Genomic DNA, 20,061 nt, shown 5'->3' on the forward strand with positions numbered 1-20,061 from the left:
TGAGTGACAAGGAAATAGTGTTTCTACTTGTATAAAAATCTGCTGTCATTTGTCAGTAAACTCTCGTTGAAAGTGTGCGCTCTGTATGTGTTCTCGATCCATCATGAGTTGAGCTTCTCTTAGTATGGATCTATACCAACGTACCCAATGTAGTGTGCTAGCTGACTGCAATGCGGGTTCACCTGTGCTCTTGCTCTTCGATGTAGGAAAGTTCTACGAGTTACCTGGCATGTGTATTTTGCATTTACTCTTTGAGTAAGCACTACACATGCTTGTGCTTGTAATATAAAGTTCTGTACAGCTTGAAAGTCCTACACATTTAAAGCTGAACAGTGCACTGCCAAGTATTGCCATGTGGAATAAGGAGATTGGCAAACTCGATGCCACGGTGAATTAAAGGAGCAATAAAATGCAAAAACAAGTTCACTTCAAATTACGCTACACACTATGTTAATTTTGTACTTGTTATCATAATCAAAACTTTGATTCTGTTACGAAGCTACAGTCAAAATTATGCCGGACTCTTTCTTGCTTTGGTGCTAAGCAGTGAACGACGCTTCAGCTCGTGCATCAGTGTTTTTCTTCCATGCTGTGCATGCACGTGTGTGCCATGTCATGGAGCAGTCCCAGTGAAAAACATGGTGCGCGTTGCGAAGCGGACTGGTGTCGCTGACCAAAGGCCTTGAAGATAAGTGTTGTCAGCGAAACATTCGCAAGAACTGTTGTAGGCTACAATTCAGTGAATCGGTATTGAAAAATGCAGCAGTGCGCATCATGCCATGTACTATATACGGAACACTACGATTGGGCCCGTTCCAAATCCACTCGACCGCTATACATATGTACGTGCTTCTCCTGCTGTCTCATTGGATGCTACCAAAGACTGCTCTGTTTTCATTGCGTTTTTCTTCTGAACGGTAGTGTTTTGTGAACTAATTTTGTTTGAATTATACTAATTGAAACACTGACTTTCGTTTGAGAGAAAGTTGTTCTTGCATTTTAGTGCCCCTTTAAAATGATGTGTTCATATATATACCTTTCAGAAGAAGGAGAGGAATATCCCTCTATGAGTGGAGCCTGCCTAATGCAGAAAGATGGAAAATGCACCTCAGTTGGTCAGCTGCATTCCGGGCCGAGTTTTGAAACTGGAGCTCCTCATTTAGAAATTGCGTACAGCACAAACTCCACACATGAAGGCTGCAGTCTGCCTGCACGGACCGTTATAGCATTCAAATGCCCTGGCCGTGGAAAGGTAAGCCGTCTCTGTACTCTCCAGCTCAGAGTGCACCATCAAAAATTGCCATCAAGGCCATCACTCAAGCATTCATGGGCAACTTGATTGTAATGCGATTTTATCGCAGGTTCCTTCTTCCACAGTTTTCTATCAATACCAAAATTTGATACATTTGGGGGGGCAAGCTTGTTGTCAAATGCTGCAGGCCCAACTGTGACTGCAGGTAACTGCAGCATTTGACAGAGGTTGGCAGGATTAGCAAATCTGGCAAACCTGCTAAGAGACTCTTCTTACCAATCTTTTGTCTTTATGCTGCGTGAATAAATTTAGTTCTCTCGGTACATTGCATAATAAAAATGAATTGATATTTTTCATTAAAATAGCAAACCCTCATTCTTGCGGTAGAGACACGGAAAATTCTTCTCATACACACACATGAATACATTCTATGAGCAACGTTTTATGGGAAATTGCTTTCATGCACACCTACAATTCGTTGTATCATTTGCATTGCATTGCATTTCATTTACTTTTGGTTAGAAAAGAAAAGAACGATGTTGCATTTGCATTGCATTTATGTAATTCGTGGATGTGTTTACAAATTTTGATTGTGACCAATGTCTTCCAAGGTGGAATCTTGTCTAACCCCATGTCTACTATAATGGTTTTTGGGGTTAACGAGAGGACTGAGGATTATGGAGGGAAGCCTCACAAGTACAGTACCCACTAATCATTGTGTTTGCATCATGTGACCACTATGAAAACTTTTGTGATGGTCATTGCAATTGATTTCGTTTTGTGTGTGTCCTGTTTTGTGCTGCATCTCGTGTCGATGTTTAGAAATTGAAGTACTTTGTGTTCAAAACTGATGCCATGAATGTAATACAGTAAAACCCGCAGATAGCGATATCGCGTATAACGATATCCCTCGTACAACGATGGTTTATGATTTTACCGTCAAAATGTACATTGTTTCTATGGGGAAACCATTTTTTCGTAGTCCAGATATGAAACCATATCTACAAAGGGCATGGATTTGCCTGAAAATCTGTGCTTTGCTTATCACAAAGTATGCCAATTAAACCACAAATTTTAGCATGTGGAATTCGCAGAGTTTCAGTACCTTACTAGTAGAGCAGAGTGCGGGTAAGTAAATTTATGCCTGAACTGCTCCCGCAGGCGTTCCACCCCGCAACCTGCAGTGTGTGATGCGTGTATACCCAGCTACCTACGGACGTAGTGCGGGTGAATCCGCACTTTAACCGCAACCTGCTGTGTCACTCAATTTCTACTCGCAAACAGCAAAGCTGCAAAACAAAGAGAATGATGCTATACTATGTTATACGATGCTTAAAAAAGAGAACGATACAATCATTACTGTTAGTTCTGAGCGTGCCATGACGTCAAGTTCTATTTTGTAAGGTCTGCGAGGTAAAACGACTGACATTACAAATGTAGTCCAATCTGACCCCAATATTGTGAGATTATCAGTTGGTGTGCTGTCGGATAGGGTTGACTCGAAAGAAACGAGAGGAATTCCCTCGTGTCCGGGCTGTTTGGCTTAATGTTCAACGTTAAACTTGTCAGCTATTTAAGTAAAAGTCAAAGATGCTCTGGTGTGAGGTTATAGGACCCTGAGAGATATGCGAAAAAGTTTACCCTTGCGGCTGGTTTTCTCAGTAATGACAAAATTAATGAGTAAGTTAGGGTGGCGAAAGGTTTTAGTGGATGCGATGAGGCTACACCTGCATTTTACCAGCAACCTGCTGTGGCACAGGACTTTTACCCGCAAATCACAAAACTGTGTGTGTATCCGCGGGTATACTTGCACCCGCACACACTTATACTTATTCGGGACCACAGGGTAAAATAAGGCTGCCTTCATTCAGGAGTACTCAACACAGAAGACTTGCGCCACAAATGTCACTCATACGGCTGAAGACTCTGCTTCATATACTGCACCACTGTGCAGATTACAATGCAAATGCAGTCTGTCTTCGTAGCAGAATGTAATGGTGAAGAAAATGGTGAGGCGCAGCTCACCAGCCATTGCACGCACCGCATACACACTCTGAGACCGGGTGAAGGCACAAGCCTTTGAGCGCCGCTATACGAATATATGTGGGTAGTATTTTGCGCAGTGGATCTGCCAGTGTGGTTGCTGAACACCACGTCCCACTGAAACATCAATAACATTTGATTCCGACTGGAATTTTCGTGAAAGTGGACCCAAAACCCTTCCCAAAACCAGCAAAACTTTCCAAGAACAAGAAAGCTGCACAACTTGCCATAAATACTGTCGCCGGCCAATTTTTCGGACTCAATGCGGATCGCGCAAAAGTCCGAATAATGGAGCAGTCCGAAAAAACGAAATTTGCTTGAAAATAAACTATTCTAAGCATTAGTAGACTGGAAAACATTGTCGTGGCTTTCCTAACGTGCTTCCTGCTCTGCCTGAAAACATTGGCTTTTATTTCCTCAAGCGACATTTCGTCACTGTACACTGACAGAGGCACCGCCGTGAGCAAGTCCGCAAGTTGGCTTCACCTAATGCATGCGTACTTTCGGTGAAGCTCGCTTTACAGCGCTGTTGCGCGACTCGCGGGCAGAGAGCACATGCTGGGCCTTTAGGATCAAGCCTTCGGCCAAAAACGAAGACTTTAAAGCATTACAACAGACCTCTTCTACTCAGTAGAATGGAAAATGAACAATCATTGCCTATTTTTTTACCTGCAGTATCTTAGTTAGTGATTTCTTTTGATACAAATTTCGGATGATACCAATGTTTTCCGTCACACCAAGAGAGAAATTTGTTGGTTGGGCAAACAGCCTCCGAAATATTGAGCGGCGGGGCTGCATGGCGACCGAAATTATTGACGTTCTTATACATCAACTCTCTGGGACCTGCGGCCGTTCTACGAATGAGTCTGAATAATCGAGCATGTCCGAAAAATCTGTCGGCGACTGTATAGCAAAATATGCACCATGTGTGCATTTTCATGCGAAAAATGCCATAATGTGCAAAACATGCATCTATATGCACCATAGAACCCTTTGAATTGGTCCCAAACAAAGACCAAAAACCATTTTTTCGAAGTCAAGATATGAAACCATATCTACAGAAGGCATGGATTTGCCTGAAAATCTGTGCTTTGCCTATCACAAAGTATGCCAATTAAACCACAAATTTTAGCATTTGGGATTCGCAGAGTTCTGTGGTTGCAAATATGTGACCTGTGCCTGATCTGCAAGAAATTGAGGTCACGAAATTAAAGGGTTTTATGGTACACAAGCATGTTTTATTGGCCATTGAAAGTTTAAAGTGCCCTTTATACGTAGTGCATTTATAGAAGTGATTTTCGTGATTTATTTCAGAGTCATCCTCCACGACTGATCTCTTCCTGGCACTGCCAATTCCATGTTGAGTGGGAAACTCAGTTCGCATGCCCCTTGGACCAGATCACCGGAAACCCAGACACGTGCAAGTTTACAGAAGAGACACATGGCTTTGACATCGACCTAAGTCCTCTGAAAATGCTAGAAGGTAGAGTACAATAGGAACCTCCAAGAAAAGTTTTGGTACTACCTGAAATGCTCCCGGGGTTTTGTTTTTATTGCATTACCGTGGGCAGTAGCTCCACTTGCAGGACAGAGGTGGGGTTGCTTAATGGCTCTCATTTGGATATCTCATTGTCTTGCCCATGATATAGGGACCGTGCGACACCTAAAGGGGGTGCGCTGCTCCGTCGCGACAGCGCCACCAGTGGCGGTCTTGGACGTATCCGACGTGATACCACGCCGCCCGTTCTATGCATTCTGAAGTGGAAGCGTAGCTTGTGTGGCGACCGCTGTAATTAGAAGGGCTAATTTTCGAAGTGCAAATAATGTGGAACCTTTCTGGGGCGCAAACGAAGAGAAAGTGAGACAAACTGCACATAAGCAACCACCATATTTATAATGCATCTTACAGTACGGAAGGAGAACAGCCACTCGCGTCTGTCTGGTCAAAACACCTGTAAGTGATACGCCGACAGAATGGTTATTTGACTCCTCACAAAATCCTGGCTTGCTAGCGAAGGCTATATACGTGTATTCCTCTGACTCCAGCCACTTGTAATATCATGTTTTTGACTGAGTCTTGTATTCCTTTCGTCGTCTTTGCACACACATAGCTTCGTCACTGAAATTTACATCGTGCGTCCGTTTTATTCATACAAATAAACACGTGGGGTCACAACTTATTGCCTGAACTTTTACTGCAGTTTTTCCAGTATCTTCAGATACAATAACGCTAAAGAGATCCTCAAAGAAGAAAGTACATGAGTTTTTACCTCGGCTACCGCCGTAGGCTTGCTGTGAAACGGTCGGTGCGTAAATACTAAACCTTTTGGACAACGTAGAACTTCTGTTCTCACAGTGAGACTCACCATACCGGGAGCAATATCGGCTCTGGGCACTGGCGATGAAACACCTCAATCATTATCTCGAAATAGGTTGCCGTTTGGTCGGTGCATTTGACGGTGATACAGTATCCAGCGGTGTTTCACCGTCACGAAAGTGCCAACTGTAAATCATTGATAATTTTGCAGGTCCTCATTCAGTTTCACTGAAACTAAAAAAAAAAAAAAAGAGAGAGAGAAAGAAAGAATATATTCGCTCATGTTATGCACACCTCATGCAATGGCCGAACGCGCATCACAAACGCTATTCGCTGCGAGTCTAGTGACCTCTGTGGTATTGGAAGCATAGAAATCACGAGAAATGAAGCATCTGGTCCCTAATGAAGAGTACTTTTAGGTGCTGGCACAGTTAGCGATGCTGTGGCAAAAAAAGATGCCCGCACTTCACATGTAAACAAAGCTGGCTACCTGGCGGCTATCACACAAGGTACTTTCTCCTGAGGCCGCATCATGGCGCCACCAGTTTGTCGCACAGTCCCTATAGCGACCATGTCATATGGTTCCCTTCCCAGCGCCGCATTTGGAGGCTAGCTGTGGCGCTACTCATTGGCTTGGTTATTGCTTCCTCAATTCTTACAGTACTCTGTACTTTAGCTTACCTTAGTATTTTTGTACAAGCGGTGGATGTCCAAGGAGAGATGCTTCCTTCTAAAGTAAAGGGGGGGGAGAGGGGGGGGGGCTCCAAAATGAGCCCATGAGAGCACGCCATGGGGAACGGGTGTTCCGGCGCCGATTGCGGAGCACAGCGATGCCTCTGTTGGCTGAAGGCTGACTTTGCACGCGCGAGCTCAAATGGCGTGACACTAGCATGGCATCATGAAAATATTTTTCATGGTGACTCCTATTGGACAACTTAGCAGACTGGACAGGGTGTCGAGCCATATGAAACATCACCTCATTACTTACACTGGTGCATTACAATTTAGGGCGTATTGAAATTGTGTGATTACGGGAGATAGCAGGAACACTGTGGGTGTCTCTCCCAGTCTTGATTCTCAGCAGCGGACTTGGAAGATGCACCTTTGTATTTCTGACTGGTCCCTTTTAATCGGTCGTCGTTCTTTAACGCAAACAATATTAAAATGATTGTAATAAATTGTTCTGGAAGTCCAGGGTATAACCAGGGTAAGACCATAGTAAGCTGTGGCACTAGGTATGGTGAAACTTGCTCACAAAGCCACTTGTATCTTCTTCCATAGCATTACGGTCTTAACCTTGATGACAAAGTACAATATTTGAACCTGCCCTTGTTACAGGCCAGTACCACAATACTACATTGAATGTGGAAGGTGCTGCAGTGACAGTGATCTACAACATATGCAACCAGGGTACAGGATCTTCAGAGAGTTGCGGCCGTGGAAAACGCTACAACACTGCTATCTGCCTGATCAATGACACAATGTCCATTTCTTTGGGTGATGTGCGCGATTCCAAACTACAGTGAGTTAGCCTCTCATCCTACCATATTTATCTCAATAATAGCCACTCATACATAAAAAACTGTAATTTGAATACTTCCTGCTAACAAACATGATACAGTAGAATATCGGTGATGCGAATCTCACGGGGTAGCAAAAAAATTTGTATCATCCGAAATTCGTATCAGAAGAATTAAACGAAAATAAAAATTGAGGCAAGAAAATAGACAGTGACTGCTCATTCTCCATTCTCCAGTGAAAGAAGTCGGTCGTAACGCTTTTGGGTCTTCGTTTTTGGCCATTGGTGCCAAAACTCGCGAGATGATTCAAAAGGCCCAGCATGTGTTTTCAACTCGTGAGTCGCGTGACCGTGTTGTAAAGCAAGCTTCTCCTAAAGCACACAGGAGTTAGGTGAAGCCGACTTGCGGAATGATAACGCATAATCTTGTCAGAAGTTGTCCTGATATGTTCCCTCCATGTGTTCTGCAGTTTTAAAAGTGAACTTCACTGCATACCATGCTCCTAGCCAACCATAATCTGGAATAATATCGTTATCTGCCCTGATTTTTTGAAAACAGGAGGTGTATGCTTTTTTTGGGACACTTGTGCTGTTCATAATTCTCACAAAAAAGGTGTATGCCTTCCGTTTTCAACAAATCAGGGCAGATAACGATATCATTCGAGATTATGATTGGCTAGGAGCGTGCTATGTGGTGAAGTTCCTTTTTAAGAGTGTGGCCTAAAAGTGTTCCTAAGCCAGTGCGATGTCACACAGCTTCCAGGTTTATTGTTGCCAGGGGGGTAAAAAGGCCAAAACAGAGATAAGGTGATGAGGTTCTGGGCAGTGTAATCCCTTTGATCATATCTCCACCACCACCATCATCCAAGGGAAAGTCATTGCTTGCATTGCACAACATAATGTAAGGGAGTTTGTGGTGAGCATGGTGGGATCTCCCTCCCTCCTCAAAAAGATGAGCAGCATGACTGGAGCGCTCTTGCATCACGTGGGAACGACCTCTGTCGCCTCCTCGGCTCATTTGTATAATCCGTTAAGGGAAGATAACGCGTTCATATAATCTGAACTGTAATACAGTCGCCGTCTGATTTTTCGGACTCGACGGGGATCGCGCAAAAGTCCGAATAATCCAGCAGTCCGAAAAAACGAATTTCGTTTCAAAATAACCTTTACTAAGCCCTAGTAGGCTGGAAAAATTTGTCGATGTTTTCCCAACGCGCTTCCAGCTCTGCCTGATAACATCAGCTTCTATTTCCCGAAGCGACATTTCGTCATTGTACACTGTCAGAGGCACCGCCGTCATCAAGTCCGCCAGTCGGCTTCACATAACGCATGCGTGCTTTAGGTGAAGCTCGCTTTACAGCGCTGTCGCGCGACTCGCGGGCGGACAGCACGTGCTGGGCCGTTGGCCAAAAACGATGACGCAAAAGCGTTATGACAGACCTCTTCTACTCAGAGGAATGGAAAATGAACGATCATCACTGCCTATTTTGTTGCCTCAATATTTTAGTTGGTTGATTTCTTTTGATACAAATTTCGGACGACAACAATATATTCCGTCACCCCAAGAGAGAAATTCGCTGGTTGGGCAAACAGAGTCCGAAATATCGGGCGACGGGGCTGCACGGCGTCCGAAATTTTTGACGTTCTTATACATCACCTCTATGGGACCTGCGGCCGTTCCGCGAACGAGTCCGAATAATCGAGCACGTCCGAAAAATTGACGTCCGAAAAATCGGTGGGCGACTGTACATGGGAAGAATAGGCATTCCGGACGAGACCCGAAAATAATTCATATCATCCAGAAAGCCTTGTCATCCGTGATCACATCAACGAAATTCTACTGTATATCGCTGTTCAGTTTGTCTGAACAGTTGTTGCGACGTTTCTGATGGCATGCTCTGAGGACACTTACCGTCGTATGCTTGCTCTGCCCTGAGGGATCCTTGTGCTTCAAGGGGCCCTTTCAGTATCTTAATTGGCAATGCATTAGGCGCGTGCTTGCTGCGTGTGCACGAAGCACTGCAAGGGCTATTGAAGCAGACAAGGGACCCTCTGGGCTGTGCGAGAATATGGCGGTTGAACACTTTAAAGGTGGTTGGCAGCGCCGTATGTCAGGGGTAAAGGTATTGCATTAGTTAATTCAGAGCATCCTTGCAGCCACTCTACAGAGTGCTTACTGCGTTTTGATATAACGATTTCTTGTGTACTGTTTGTTTATAATAATTAATGTTTTCTTATTGTTCACCATCAGGCTCGTGGATGGCATAGCTAGCGTATTATTCCAAGAGGGCTCCCCCTGCCCAAATAACCGCACGTGGTCTTCAGTTATTGACTTTGTCTGCAACAAGAAACAAGGTATGTGCAATGGCAACTTTTCTTTTCTGTCTCTGACCTCAATGCCCGTGTTATGGGAATGGTGTTCAACCAATTCAAAAAGAGCAATGGCTCTTTTTGTTTGCTCTTGCAAACAAAATGCATTTCTTACAGTTTGATGGGGTCATAGGAAATGAGTTGTCACTATGAGAATAATGATGGGACGGAAGAGCAAAATACATTATATTGTAGTTAAATGAAAGGGATATCACTTCGTATCAAAATTATGTAGACAGTTTTTACCCTTGACAGCACCTTTTATTGTACCAAAGTTATTGAACCACAGCAGCACAGAAATATAGATCAAACAAATAAAAAAAGAAAGTAAGAAAGAAGTAGGAAAAACTGACATATGCAGAATGAAGAAAAACGTCTCACGTATCAAACTGCCAAGTTTTAGCACTGTAGCACCATTACTCTTGGAGTTAGAGGATGTGGTATGCCCCTAGTCCTGGTGCCAGTCAGAGAAGCAGTTTCTTGAGTTTGTTAGGCAGAGATATACATCACAGTCTTCGCAGTAGACGTTTGTCTTCTGCTCCTTTCTCGTGTTGCCGTAACACAGCTTGCAGTTCTTCCTTTTCCGTGTCCTTGTTGCCACGTGTTTTGCTAAAGGCTCAGCAGCAACAGCAGCTGTTCGGGGCAAACGGGCTGGCTGTCCTCCAGCATCCAAGCCCAGGGTCCGCTTGCACGAAACAAACTTAGTGTAATACTTAAAGAGTTCCCCACTTAGTGTAGTGCCGGAGCCATAAGTGGCTTGCACGAAACTTTTACAACACTAAAGTGGTGGCGCTCGTTCCGCGCAATTTAGGGCGCTGGCCAAGGGTCCTAGGAGCACCCTAAACTACCGCACTAAAGCTTAGGACTAACATGTCAGCCGCTATGAACCGTGTAGCGAAGATTCGTCGTCGGCACCAACTGTACCTCGCAATACAGTACGCATTTTCCTCGCAATACCAACAACGTCTCATTTTTTTATGCTGTTGGTGCCGTACATTTTAGCAACATCTCTCAAAATGATCGCCGCGCGAAGTGCCTCTAACCGGCACTGCCGGTGGCGATAATTTCCCAATCATCGAGCAATTCGAGACATACTTTGAGCCACAGGCTTTATTTTATTTAACGAAAGTACACAACAAGTGACCTAACGCGTTCTTGCAGCTACAATGATATTACAATACCTTATTTTGGTTCTACAAACTGTTTACGTGCGACGGCAGAAGCAGACGACTTCCCACAATCCTAACATGCCGTGACGCACGACTTCCTGGGATGAACTCCGGAAGTTCTCTTTCTACCAATGAGAGCCTCCGAAAACTGCTACTGCTCGTAGCCACGATCCACTTTAGAATACTTGACTTAGGGCGGTCGTCGAAGTGTTCGTGCAAACCACTTAACCGCAACCCTAAACTTAGTGCACTAACGCGTTAGTGCAACACTTGCCAAGTGTTACACTTAGGATTGTTTCGTGCAAGCGGGCCCAGAAGCTGGGCCACCAACTCCTCTCGAAATGCCAGTTGGTCATAAGTTGTCTAAAATATGCACCCACGCGTACTTGTTTATGTTTTCACAGATCAGTTGCACGTTTTGAGTCGTAAAGAAGGGTTAGAAAAAGTCAGTGGTTCACACAAAGTGGGTGGCTTCACTGCGCAGCATGAGCCCGAAGTGTGTGCCAGGCTCTCTGTTTGGGGTGAATGCAATGTTCCAGCTAGATGTCCAAGGCAGAGAATTGCCTCTGTATGATGTTGACACCCTAACAAGTAAACAAACACAGTCAGCGAGGCCGACACACAAATGCAGTGAAAAAAATTTAAATTGGTGAAGTCAACCTTGTCGTCAGAGTCAAACTCTGATGACCCGAGTCATTCTCACGCTCCCGCTGCTGCTTTCATCTTGAAATTCAGACGTGGAAGTGCAAGAAATATCTCAACTTCGACGGTTTGAGTGCACGACACGTGGCGCAAAGACAAGCCCACCATTTTCCACAGATTATGTTTTTGTATGCGCCTCCTAGCACCGAGCATGAAAAAAGCAATCGAAACTAAACTATGGTCTCTGTGCTATGTACTAGATGTCACCGCAGGTGCGGAGAAGGCGTAGGACTTTTAAAACGGGCTGTCGAACTCCGTCGATCACGTGATCGATGGAGATAGGCATGGTTACGAGAGAGTTAAGGGTTGCCTTTCTTTTCTCAATACGTTTTTTTGCGTTAAACCCCTGCATCATGCAGAGAAATGATCCTCTGCAAGAATACAATATGAGGCGCAAAGATTTTACTGTCGACTAGGAAGGCATCTCGAGGCACAAAATTTAAGAATGGTACTGTTACACAATGTGTCACAACATTGCCCTGATTCTGCAAAAGGGGACACAGGGTGATGTTCTTTAAAAGTGTGATGCAAGAAAATTTTGCAAAAATTTAGTGAAAAATTGGTGTGAGCCTGTACCAGCCATGAATCTGTAGTGCTCACAGATAAGGAATTTGTGCTGGGTAAGTCAGGTGTGAGTGTGCCATCGGTGCCAGATGTATAAAAGTGTGTGTCGAGGAAATAAAAGTTTTGTTGGAGGTAAGTGCGTGTGTGTGTCTGGTGTTTTTGTGCTTTTTCCTTCATTTGCACTTGTACATCATCGAGTAAATTTTGTTACATTTTGAACAACTTTATTTTAATGGTGATGATTGGGGAGTTCCAAAAGTGTGAAAGTTTCAGAAAGCTTTTGGGGAGTCGTTATATGTTGTTGCCTTCCTGCACAACACTGTTATTTCTGTTATTTCAGCAATGGGCCACTTGGAGCTTGAATTCGTGGACGATGACAACTGCCAGTATCACTTTGTGTGGGAGACTGAGCACGCGTGCCTGGAAAAGTCGTCCCCAAGCTGTGTCATGCAGGAGGGAGACATTCGCATTGACTTCAGCTCTCTGGCAACTGGAAAGGGTATGCAATGTGCACTTCATTTCTTTGCATGTAGCTAGAGTACTATCACAGACGGCACCATATGCACATTGCAACTTAGGGTGCAGATGAACCTTCAATGTGACCGTAAGCAAGAAGTAAACACCAACCCTTTCAGATCATGTCTATCACTGTTCGCGTATTTAGTACAATGCAAAATCGGATTGTTTGTGCAACCATAGTATACTTAGGGCCTGACTTTTTCGGGTTTTATTTTTGGCCAAATTCGGGGGGTAAATATCGGGTGATATTTTTCATTTGAAAATTCGGGTGTATTCGGGTTAAATCCCGTTATGGCATATTCTGTCGTCAGGAATTCGGGTGATTTTTTTTGTTTAATAAAAATTTGTCTTAACATGGAACTAATGTTTAGCAATGTTATCAAACTTTATTTTAATGCACGCTTATGAGTGTGCCACGCGACCCGGATGTTTTCGGGTAGATTCGGGTTAAACCCGAATTTTACAGATTTCGTTCGGGGGGTAAATATCGGGCGGATACGGGTTTAACCCTAAAAAGTCAGGCCCTAAGTATACTATGCCTCTGATATGAGCACGGCATTTGACTTCAGGTCAGGACCCCTGGATAGCCTTGGGCAGTCCCGAAAAGGACCTTAATGGAACTTTCTATGTGAGACTCTGCAGTAGGAGTGGTGATGGAGACTGGATTCTGCGCGGCTGTGGTGCTGACTCTGCCATCTGCTTTGTAGGCAAGTGCTTGCCTCGTCTGTTTGCTTTTACTTGTTTCCAGTAAATCTTGTGAGAGCTAACATCACAACCCCATTCAGTTTGCATTGCATAGCTATCGATGTTAGGTAGTTTGGTATGAGCACGTTTGGTTGCTGCAGATCAGATACTTTTTAAACAGGTTAGGTATAGATTCGTTAAGTTAGTCTTGGCTTTAAATTAGAGGCTCACAATAATCGCAGCACGAACATTTACTGTGCAAGGTGTGGAAATACATTAAATTTGATAGAACTGTAGCATGCAGGTTTACAATTGGGTGTGCACTCATTCTGTGCACTTCTCTCGCAGATATTGGTCATAGACGTAATGTATTGAATGATGTTGCTAATATGAAAAAATACTATGTTCAGTTTAATATGTACCATAGAACTTTCAGGCATGCGATAAAATTGCAAACCTTTAAAGATGTGAATAGTTGTACAGTGGTAGTTTGATTGTTTTCATGCATTATGGCGATCTGCTGGCTATGGGTGACAGTCAAGAAATCTTTGTTCCTAAATCTGTGTTTCGTTAAAGAGCCACTGAAATGCAAAAACAACTTGTTCTCAAGTGAAAGTCCGTGTTTCAGTTAGTATAATGCGCGAGAAATTAGTTCATGCAACGCTACCGTATAGAAGAAAAGCGCAATGAAGACAAGTGCCGTCTTTGGCGGCAACGAATGGGATCCTCAGGAAACAAAGATTGGTGGCGTCCAATGAGACAGCAGGAGAAGCGCGCGCATGCCTATTGTGCTCGTGTGGATTTGGAACGGGTCCTACCGTAGCATCGTGTACATGCGCTGCATTTTTCAATACCGATTTACTGAATTGTAGCCCACAGCAGTAATGCCGAAAGTTCTAGTGACAAGAATTATCTTTACCTTTGGACGGCGACACCAGCATGCTTCGTAAGTCACGCTACTTTTTTCACCGGAACTGCTCTATGGCATGGCATGCACGTTCATGCTCCGCATGGACTAAAAGCACCCCAAGCATACCCGATGCTCAGGCTGAAGCGACATTCACTGCGTAGTGCCGAGGCAACAAGGAGCCCAGTATAATTGTAGCTTCGTAACGGAATCGAAGTTTTGAATTATAACAAGTGCGAAATTAACATAACGTGTAACATATTTTGAAGTTAACTTGTGGTGGCATTTTAGTGGCTGTTTAATGCATATTGCGAGTATTTGACTTGGAACATTACAAAGTAACGGAGAAGTTACGTATTGCGACTATTTCTTTCTGTGTGCCGTAATTGAATTTCTACTGTCTTAATATAAATGTACACTAGGACGTGTTCAGAATTTTGTAAGTCTTTTGTGGCTCTGTAAATGAGTCCCCTTCTGCATGTTTCTTCAGTACATGCATGTAGATTACAGGCTGAATGCAGGTCAGATCTCTAGGCTTTATTTGCTAATTTTCTTCTCCGTGGCAGCATGCCTGCTATAACATTCAATTATATACGAAGTGGGTGCTTGACTGAAACATTTTGCCTAGCGCTTTTTGTGATGTTTCTCTCAATATAAGAGGGCAGGCACTGAGAGCATTTTTAAAATTTTCTTCACCTGGGCTCACATGATTCTTTGCTGTGCAACATGTTTTCACGGAACAAATGTTTCCAGGTGGAGAAGGCAAAGTTGTCAGCTACGGACAGTTCTTCTCGAAGCCTACTTACGATAAGCAAACCAAAACTGTGACTGTTACGACATCTGGATGGCAGCAGTGCAGGCCTGGCAGGAACTACTCCTCGTCTATCTACCTTGTTTGTAAGCCAGGTGAGGCTCTCCAAAAAAACGTTCAAGGGGCATTCAATCAATATATGAATAGAGCCTGAAGTTTTGGTGTTTTACCCGATTCTTCCCCCCCGAATTGAAGGTTGCCTCCTTAGGGTGAAACCCGATTTTTATCCAGCAAATTGCTCTCACAGGGATGTCTGTAGGAATGCACTAACTACCTTGTTTGGCAGAAAAATGCAGTTACATCACCAAACCATTACAGTTAGTTTGAGTAACTGAGCCCAAATTCGCATGAATTTAGTGCACATGTTTATTTACCCGATTTTTGCCTTCCCGAAAAAATATTTCCTGAAAACTTCACGCTCTATATATGAACAATGATGTATCAGTTTGCGAACGTTTATTAACCTTGAAAGATGTTTTCCGAAAGTACTTGAGGATGACAATGACATAGTGGCTCATAATTAGGAATCGCATCCTTCACTATTTCTCAAACGTGTTCCACCCTCCGGGTTCTCACAACCACAGCATTGTCATTTTGGCATTTTATGTGGTCCACCACATACAGACACCGACCAGTTTTTCGGACTTCTATAAGCCAAGAAATCAGTTTCAATTGTCGGGCAGTCCAAATTTTTTAGTGAATTGCATAAACACACTTTATTTCAAAAACCTTCACTCAGAACATTCAAAGTGACTTTAAAAAATAATCTATACATGTGTTCTTCGCTAGCGGTGTCACGTTAGTCTCAGTCGTCGATGAATTTCCATCTTCGCCTTGACTAAATACATCTGTCATTAGTATCATCGTCAACATCCTCACTTAAAGTTGACGTCGACATTTCAGTACAGTAGAATCTCGATGATACGAATCTCACGGGGTCGCAGAAAAAATTCGTATCAAACGAATTAAACCAAAATAAAAATTGAGGCAAGAAAATAGACAGTGACTGTTCATTTTCTGTTACTGTCAATGAAAGAGGTCGGTTGTAACGCTTTTGTGTGCTTTTCACCCGCAAGTCGTGCTACAGTGTTCTAAAGCGAGCTTCTCCTAAAGCAAGCAGGCGTTAGGTGAAGCCGACTTGCGGAATGGTGATGCGTAATGTTGTCACAAGTTGTCCTGATATGTTCCCTCCACGTGTTCTGGGGTTCTGGTCGCTGTTTTCTGCCAGAGCGATGTCACACAGCTTCGCGGTTGATTGATGCGAGGGGGGTAAAAAGGTCAAAACAGAGATAAGGTGATAAGGTTCTGGGCCGTTCAATCCCCTTGATCTTATCTCCACCACCACCACCACCACCACCAAAAGGAAAGTCATTGCTTGCATTGCGCTACATGATTAGGGCCTGACTTTTTAGGGTTAAACCCGTATCCGCCCGATATTTACCCCCCGAACGAAATCTGTAAAATTCGGGTTTAACCCGAATCTACCCGAAAACATCTGGGGCGTGGCACACTCATAAGCGTGCATTAAAATAAAGTTTGATTACATTGCTAAACATTAGTTCCATGTTAAGACAAATTTTTATTAAACAAAAAAAATCACCCGAATTCCTGACGACAGAATATGCCGTAACGGGATTTAACCCGAATACAGTCGGACCTCGTTTTATGAACCCTCGATATACGAATTCCCTCAACTTACGAACGGCTCCACAGGGAACCGAACTTTTTCCGTGTATTTTGACCTCGTTTTACGAACCCTCGATATCCGAACTATGAACGGATTATTAGGGAACGAACCCAAAGTAGCCAAGCCATTCTGACCTCGATATACGAACGGGCGTTACGAACGTACAGAGGACAGGCCAATGGACCGGAGGAGAATGAAAGTTCCTCAGTACATGCTGCCAAGGTCAAACATACAATGTCCCAACGCCACAACGTTCCACAAACATGATTCACCATTTCCTGAAAGAATAATTCCGTCGTTTACAGCCGAACGGTTGTGAGTTTGGACCAGGTCTCCGAGATGGAAACATATTGCCATTCCAAGAGAAGGCGTTCAGTCCTGACAGCGGGTGACAAGCGTGATATTTGCCGTTGGAAACAGTCTAATCCGCGCGGGATACCGTACTTTGAGGACCGGGTGGATGAGTCAAGTGTCAGACTTCTGTCATCGTTTCTAAACAGGATAGACCCTGCAGAAAGTATGGTGCAAAGCACAATTACGCAGTATTTTCAAAAATAAAACTTATTCAAATCAATTTCCCGTGGTTTTGTGAGGTATTTGTGCACTGCACACCTCGGACCTCGATTTACGAATACCTCGATTTACGAACCATTTTCTGAGAAACGAAGGGTGTTCGTAAAGCGAGGTTTGACTGTACACCCGAATTTTCAAATGAAAAATATCACCCGATATTTACCCCCCGAATTTGGCCAAAAATAAAACCCGAAAAAGTCAGGCCCTATACATGATGTAAGGGAGTTCGTGGTGAGGATCGCCCTCCCTTTTCGAAAGACGCTGCAGCATGACTCGCGCACTCTCACGTCACGGGGGAACGACCTCTGTCGCATCCTCTCGTTCGTATCATCCGTAAAGGCAAGATAACGCGTTCGTATCATCCGAACTCTAATACATGGGAAGAATAGGCATTCCGGCCGGGACCGGAAAAGAATTCGTATCATCCCGAAATTCGTATCATCCGTGATCGTATCATCGAGATTCTACTGTATTTCCGATACTCGAAGATACTCGTAGATAAGTTACTTCAAAGCATCGGAAGCGGAGTATTCGGTATTGGGCATGCGTGAATAAGCTTAGCCTTCTCACACGCGTGTGCTACGCTTCTGCGCATGTGTCATATCTGGATTGGCAAATGGCTTTCGAGTTGTAAAAGCGATGCAAAGTGTCGGCGCAAGAGCACATTTTTTGCCGCATTTCTGGAACCCAAGAGACTGTAAATCCCAAAGGCCATGGAGGTTTGAAGCGAGATGATTGCAATGATGAACACTGAAGAGATGATGACGATTATGATGAGTCCTCCGAGGAGCAGTCCGAATTATTGTACACGGAAATACATTGGTTCTGTGGGGCATTTGACAGTGCCAACAGTTTTGTCCGAGTAATTGGAAGGTAGAAATTTTTGGAGTCTGAATTATCGGTCAGTGGCTGTACTGCATTTTCTAAGAGCCCTTGTTTTAGAGCCACTAGACTGTATTCATGTGGAATGTCCTGCCTTCAGTAATAGAAATTAGATTAGTTTATAACCTGCACTGTTTCTTTGAAGAAGCAGCAGAGCTGCAACAGACCTTTACTGTTATTCTGAACTAAGCTGGAAAATAGAGGGGCTCCACTTGGCATAGCCCAGTAATGTTTGCTGATGCATTGGACAAAGAAGGGAGATGCACCGATTTCGATTCCTTAATCTGCTTTCTAAATAATGAAAGTGCTTGGGGTTGCACATAGTATGTATGGTACACGCACCCTTTGAAACCCTTGCTTTCACTTTGTGGCACTTTAACTGCAGTTATCATCACGGTGACATTGCCGCATCTCAGGGCGATAGAGCTGAATGCGCAACATTTTAGTGCTGTTCATTTCAAGGCTGTGATTGAGATGTTGCTTCGTGGTAGTTCATTTTGCCAACCTAAGTCGTAATCTCTTGATCCTTTCAGGAGCAACAACAGAGAGCCCAGTGTTCCTTGGCATGGATGATACTGGCTGCCTGGCTGAGTTTGAGTGGCACACTGCAAGCGCATGTCCTCTCAAAAGTGTTGTGGGCAGTGGATGTCGAATAGAAGATGACGAGCTAGGTGAGCTAAATTTGAGCAAGTCACTCTCAAGTGTGCTTTTGGTTTCCTTTCATGGTACACAATGACAGATGTATTTTCGTATCAATATGGCTGTTCATTGCACAACCTATTAGATTATGGCGACCGTGTCATTTGCATCCCTTCCCAACCACATTTGGATGCTAGAAATGGTGGTGCTGCTCATCTGCTCGTTTATTGCTTCCTCAATTTCTACAACACTTTATACTTCAGTTTACCTTAGTATTTTTGTAAACACAGTGGATGCCCCTCAGGAGATGCATTTTTGCTAAGTTGTAAACTGATCATCATCATCATCATCATTCTGCGTGTTCTCATAGGAGCTGTTGCTGTCGTCTGCTATGGTGGCTGTGGTCCACTTCTGCAGGTTCAAAATTCAGATTTCAATTATCCCATCATTACGGAAATGTTGTGGGCCGATGTGTAGCTCCCTAGCAGATCGTGCTGACGTGCTCCCGCACAGGAACTGACGATGATGACATGGTCGGTATGATCTAGTAGGTTGTGGTTCATTGCTGTTTGACTGATGAAGCATTGTTTGTTGCTGCACCCGTCTCATCAGTTTCTCTTCTGATAGAAAATATCCTGATGGGCATCACATTTGTTGCAGGCTTTACATTGGACTTGTCTCCCCTGACATCGAGTGTGCCTTACAAGATTGAGAATGCACAGTACACGTACTATCTCAATGTTTGCGGTGATTTGCGTGACACACCTTGTAGCACAGCCACTACTGCGTCACCAACTGTCTGTCAAGAATCTCAAGATAAAAAGTGAGTGAATTCAGTTGAATCATTTGAATGCTACTTTGTTCTGTAACATGAATAGTAACCTTGATATACAGTCGCCGACCGTTGATTCGGACGCTAATAATTCAGACTTTCCAATAGTTCAGACAAAATCTTGGACTTAGTCAACAGCCCCTATAGAACCAATGCATTTCAGCTTCCAATAATTCGGACCGTTTTCGGGGCGACGGCTCGATAATTCAGACGGATTTTGGCCGACTTTCCCTACTTTTTGTGAAAATCAACGCTCCTAAATTCAAAATCGGAACCTCGAGCTTCCGACTCCCGCTCGCCGCCTCCAGTAGCTCCTGCGGAGCGCCGCCTGCTGGGAGGAGAAACGGGGAGGAGAAGCGCGCGCCCGGGCGAAGTTCGCGTTCACGTGATCGACGTTGCTGTTTAGACGCGCACTTTGGATGCGACAATCGAAACTGTGGAAATGTCTCGTCTCCGTCAATCTCCGTCTTCCATATCGTTTGACGATTACGCTGAGGTGGACCGCTGCACAGAATTTTGTGCTGAATTCACCGATGATGAGATCGTCGCCGAAGTTCTGAACCCGCCTGCGGATGGATCGGACGACGGCGA

The 20,061-nt window shown here is 44.1% G+C and overlaps 1 protein-coding gene across 1 annotated transcript in view; it reads left to right on the plus strand.

Moving 5' to 3' along the window:
* LOC135389324 (cation-independent mannose-6-phosphate receptor-like) overlaps window positions 1–20,061 on the plus strand; it is a 121,580-nt gene that overhangs the window by 12,572 nt on the left and 88,947 nt on the right. Inside the window, exons 4-12 of the mRNA XM_064619387.1 lie at window positions 1,044–1,252; window positions 4,610–4,778; window positions 6,951–7,134; window positions 9,383–9,486; window positions 12,277–12,435; window positions 13,025–13,162; window positions 14,800–14,952; window positions 18,533–18,670; window positions 19,299–19,461. Coding sequence (XP_064475457.1) covers window positions 1,044–1,252; window positions 4,610–4,778; window positions 6,951–7,134; window positions 9,383–9,486; window positions 12,277–12,435; window positions 13,025–13,162; window positions 14,800–14,952; window positions 18,533–18,670; window positions 19,299–19,461 — 1,417 coding nt within the window. The remainder of the gene's footprint in view (window positions 1–1,043; window positions 1,253–4,609; window positions 4,779–6,950; window positions 7,135–9,382; window positions 9,487–12,276; window positions 12,436–13,024; window positions 13,163–14,799; window positions 14,953–18,532; window positions 18,671–19,298; window positions 19,462–20,061) is intronic.

Source organism: Ornithodoros turicata, chromosome 3 (genome assembly GCF_037126465.1).
Source record: "Ornithodoros turicata isolate Travis chromosome 3, ASM3712646v1, whole genome shotgun sequence".
Lineage (NCBI taxonomy): Eukaryota > Metazoa > Arthropoda > Arachnida > Ixodida > Argasidae > Ornithodoros > Ornithodoros turicata.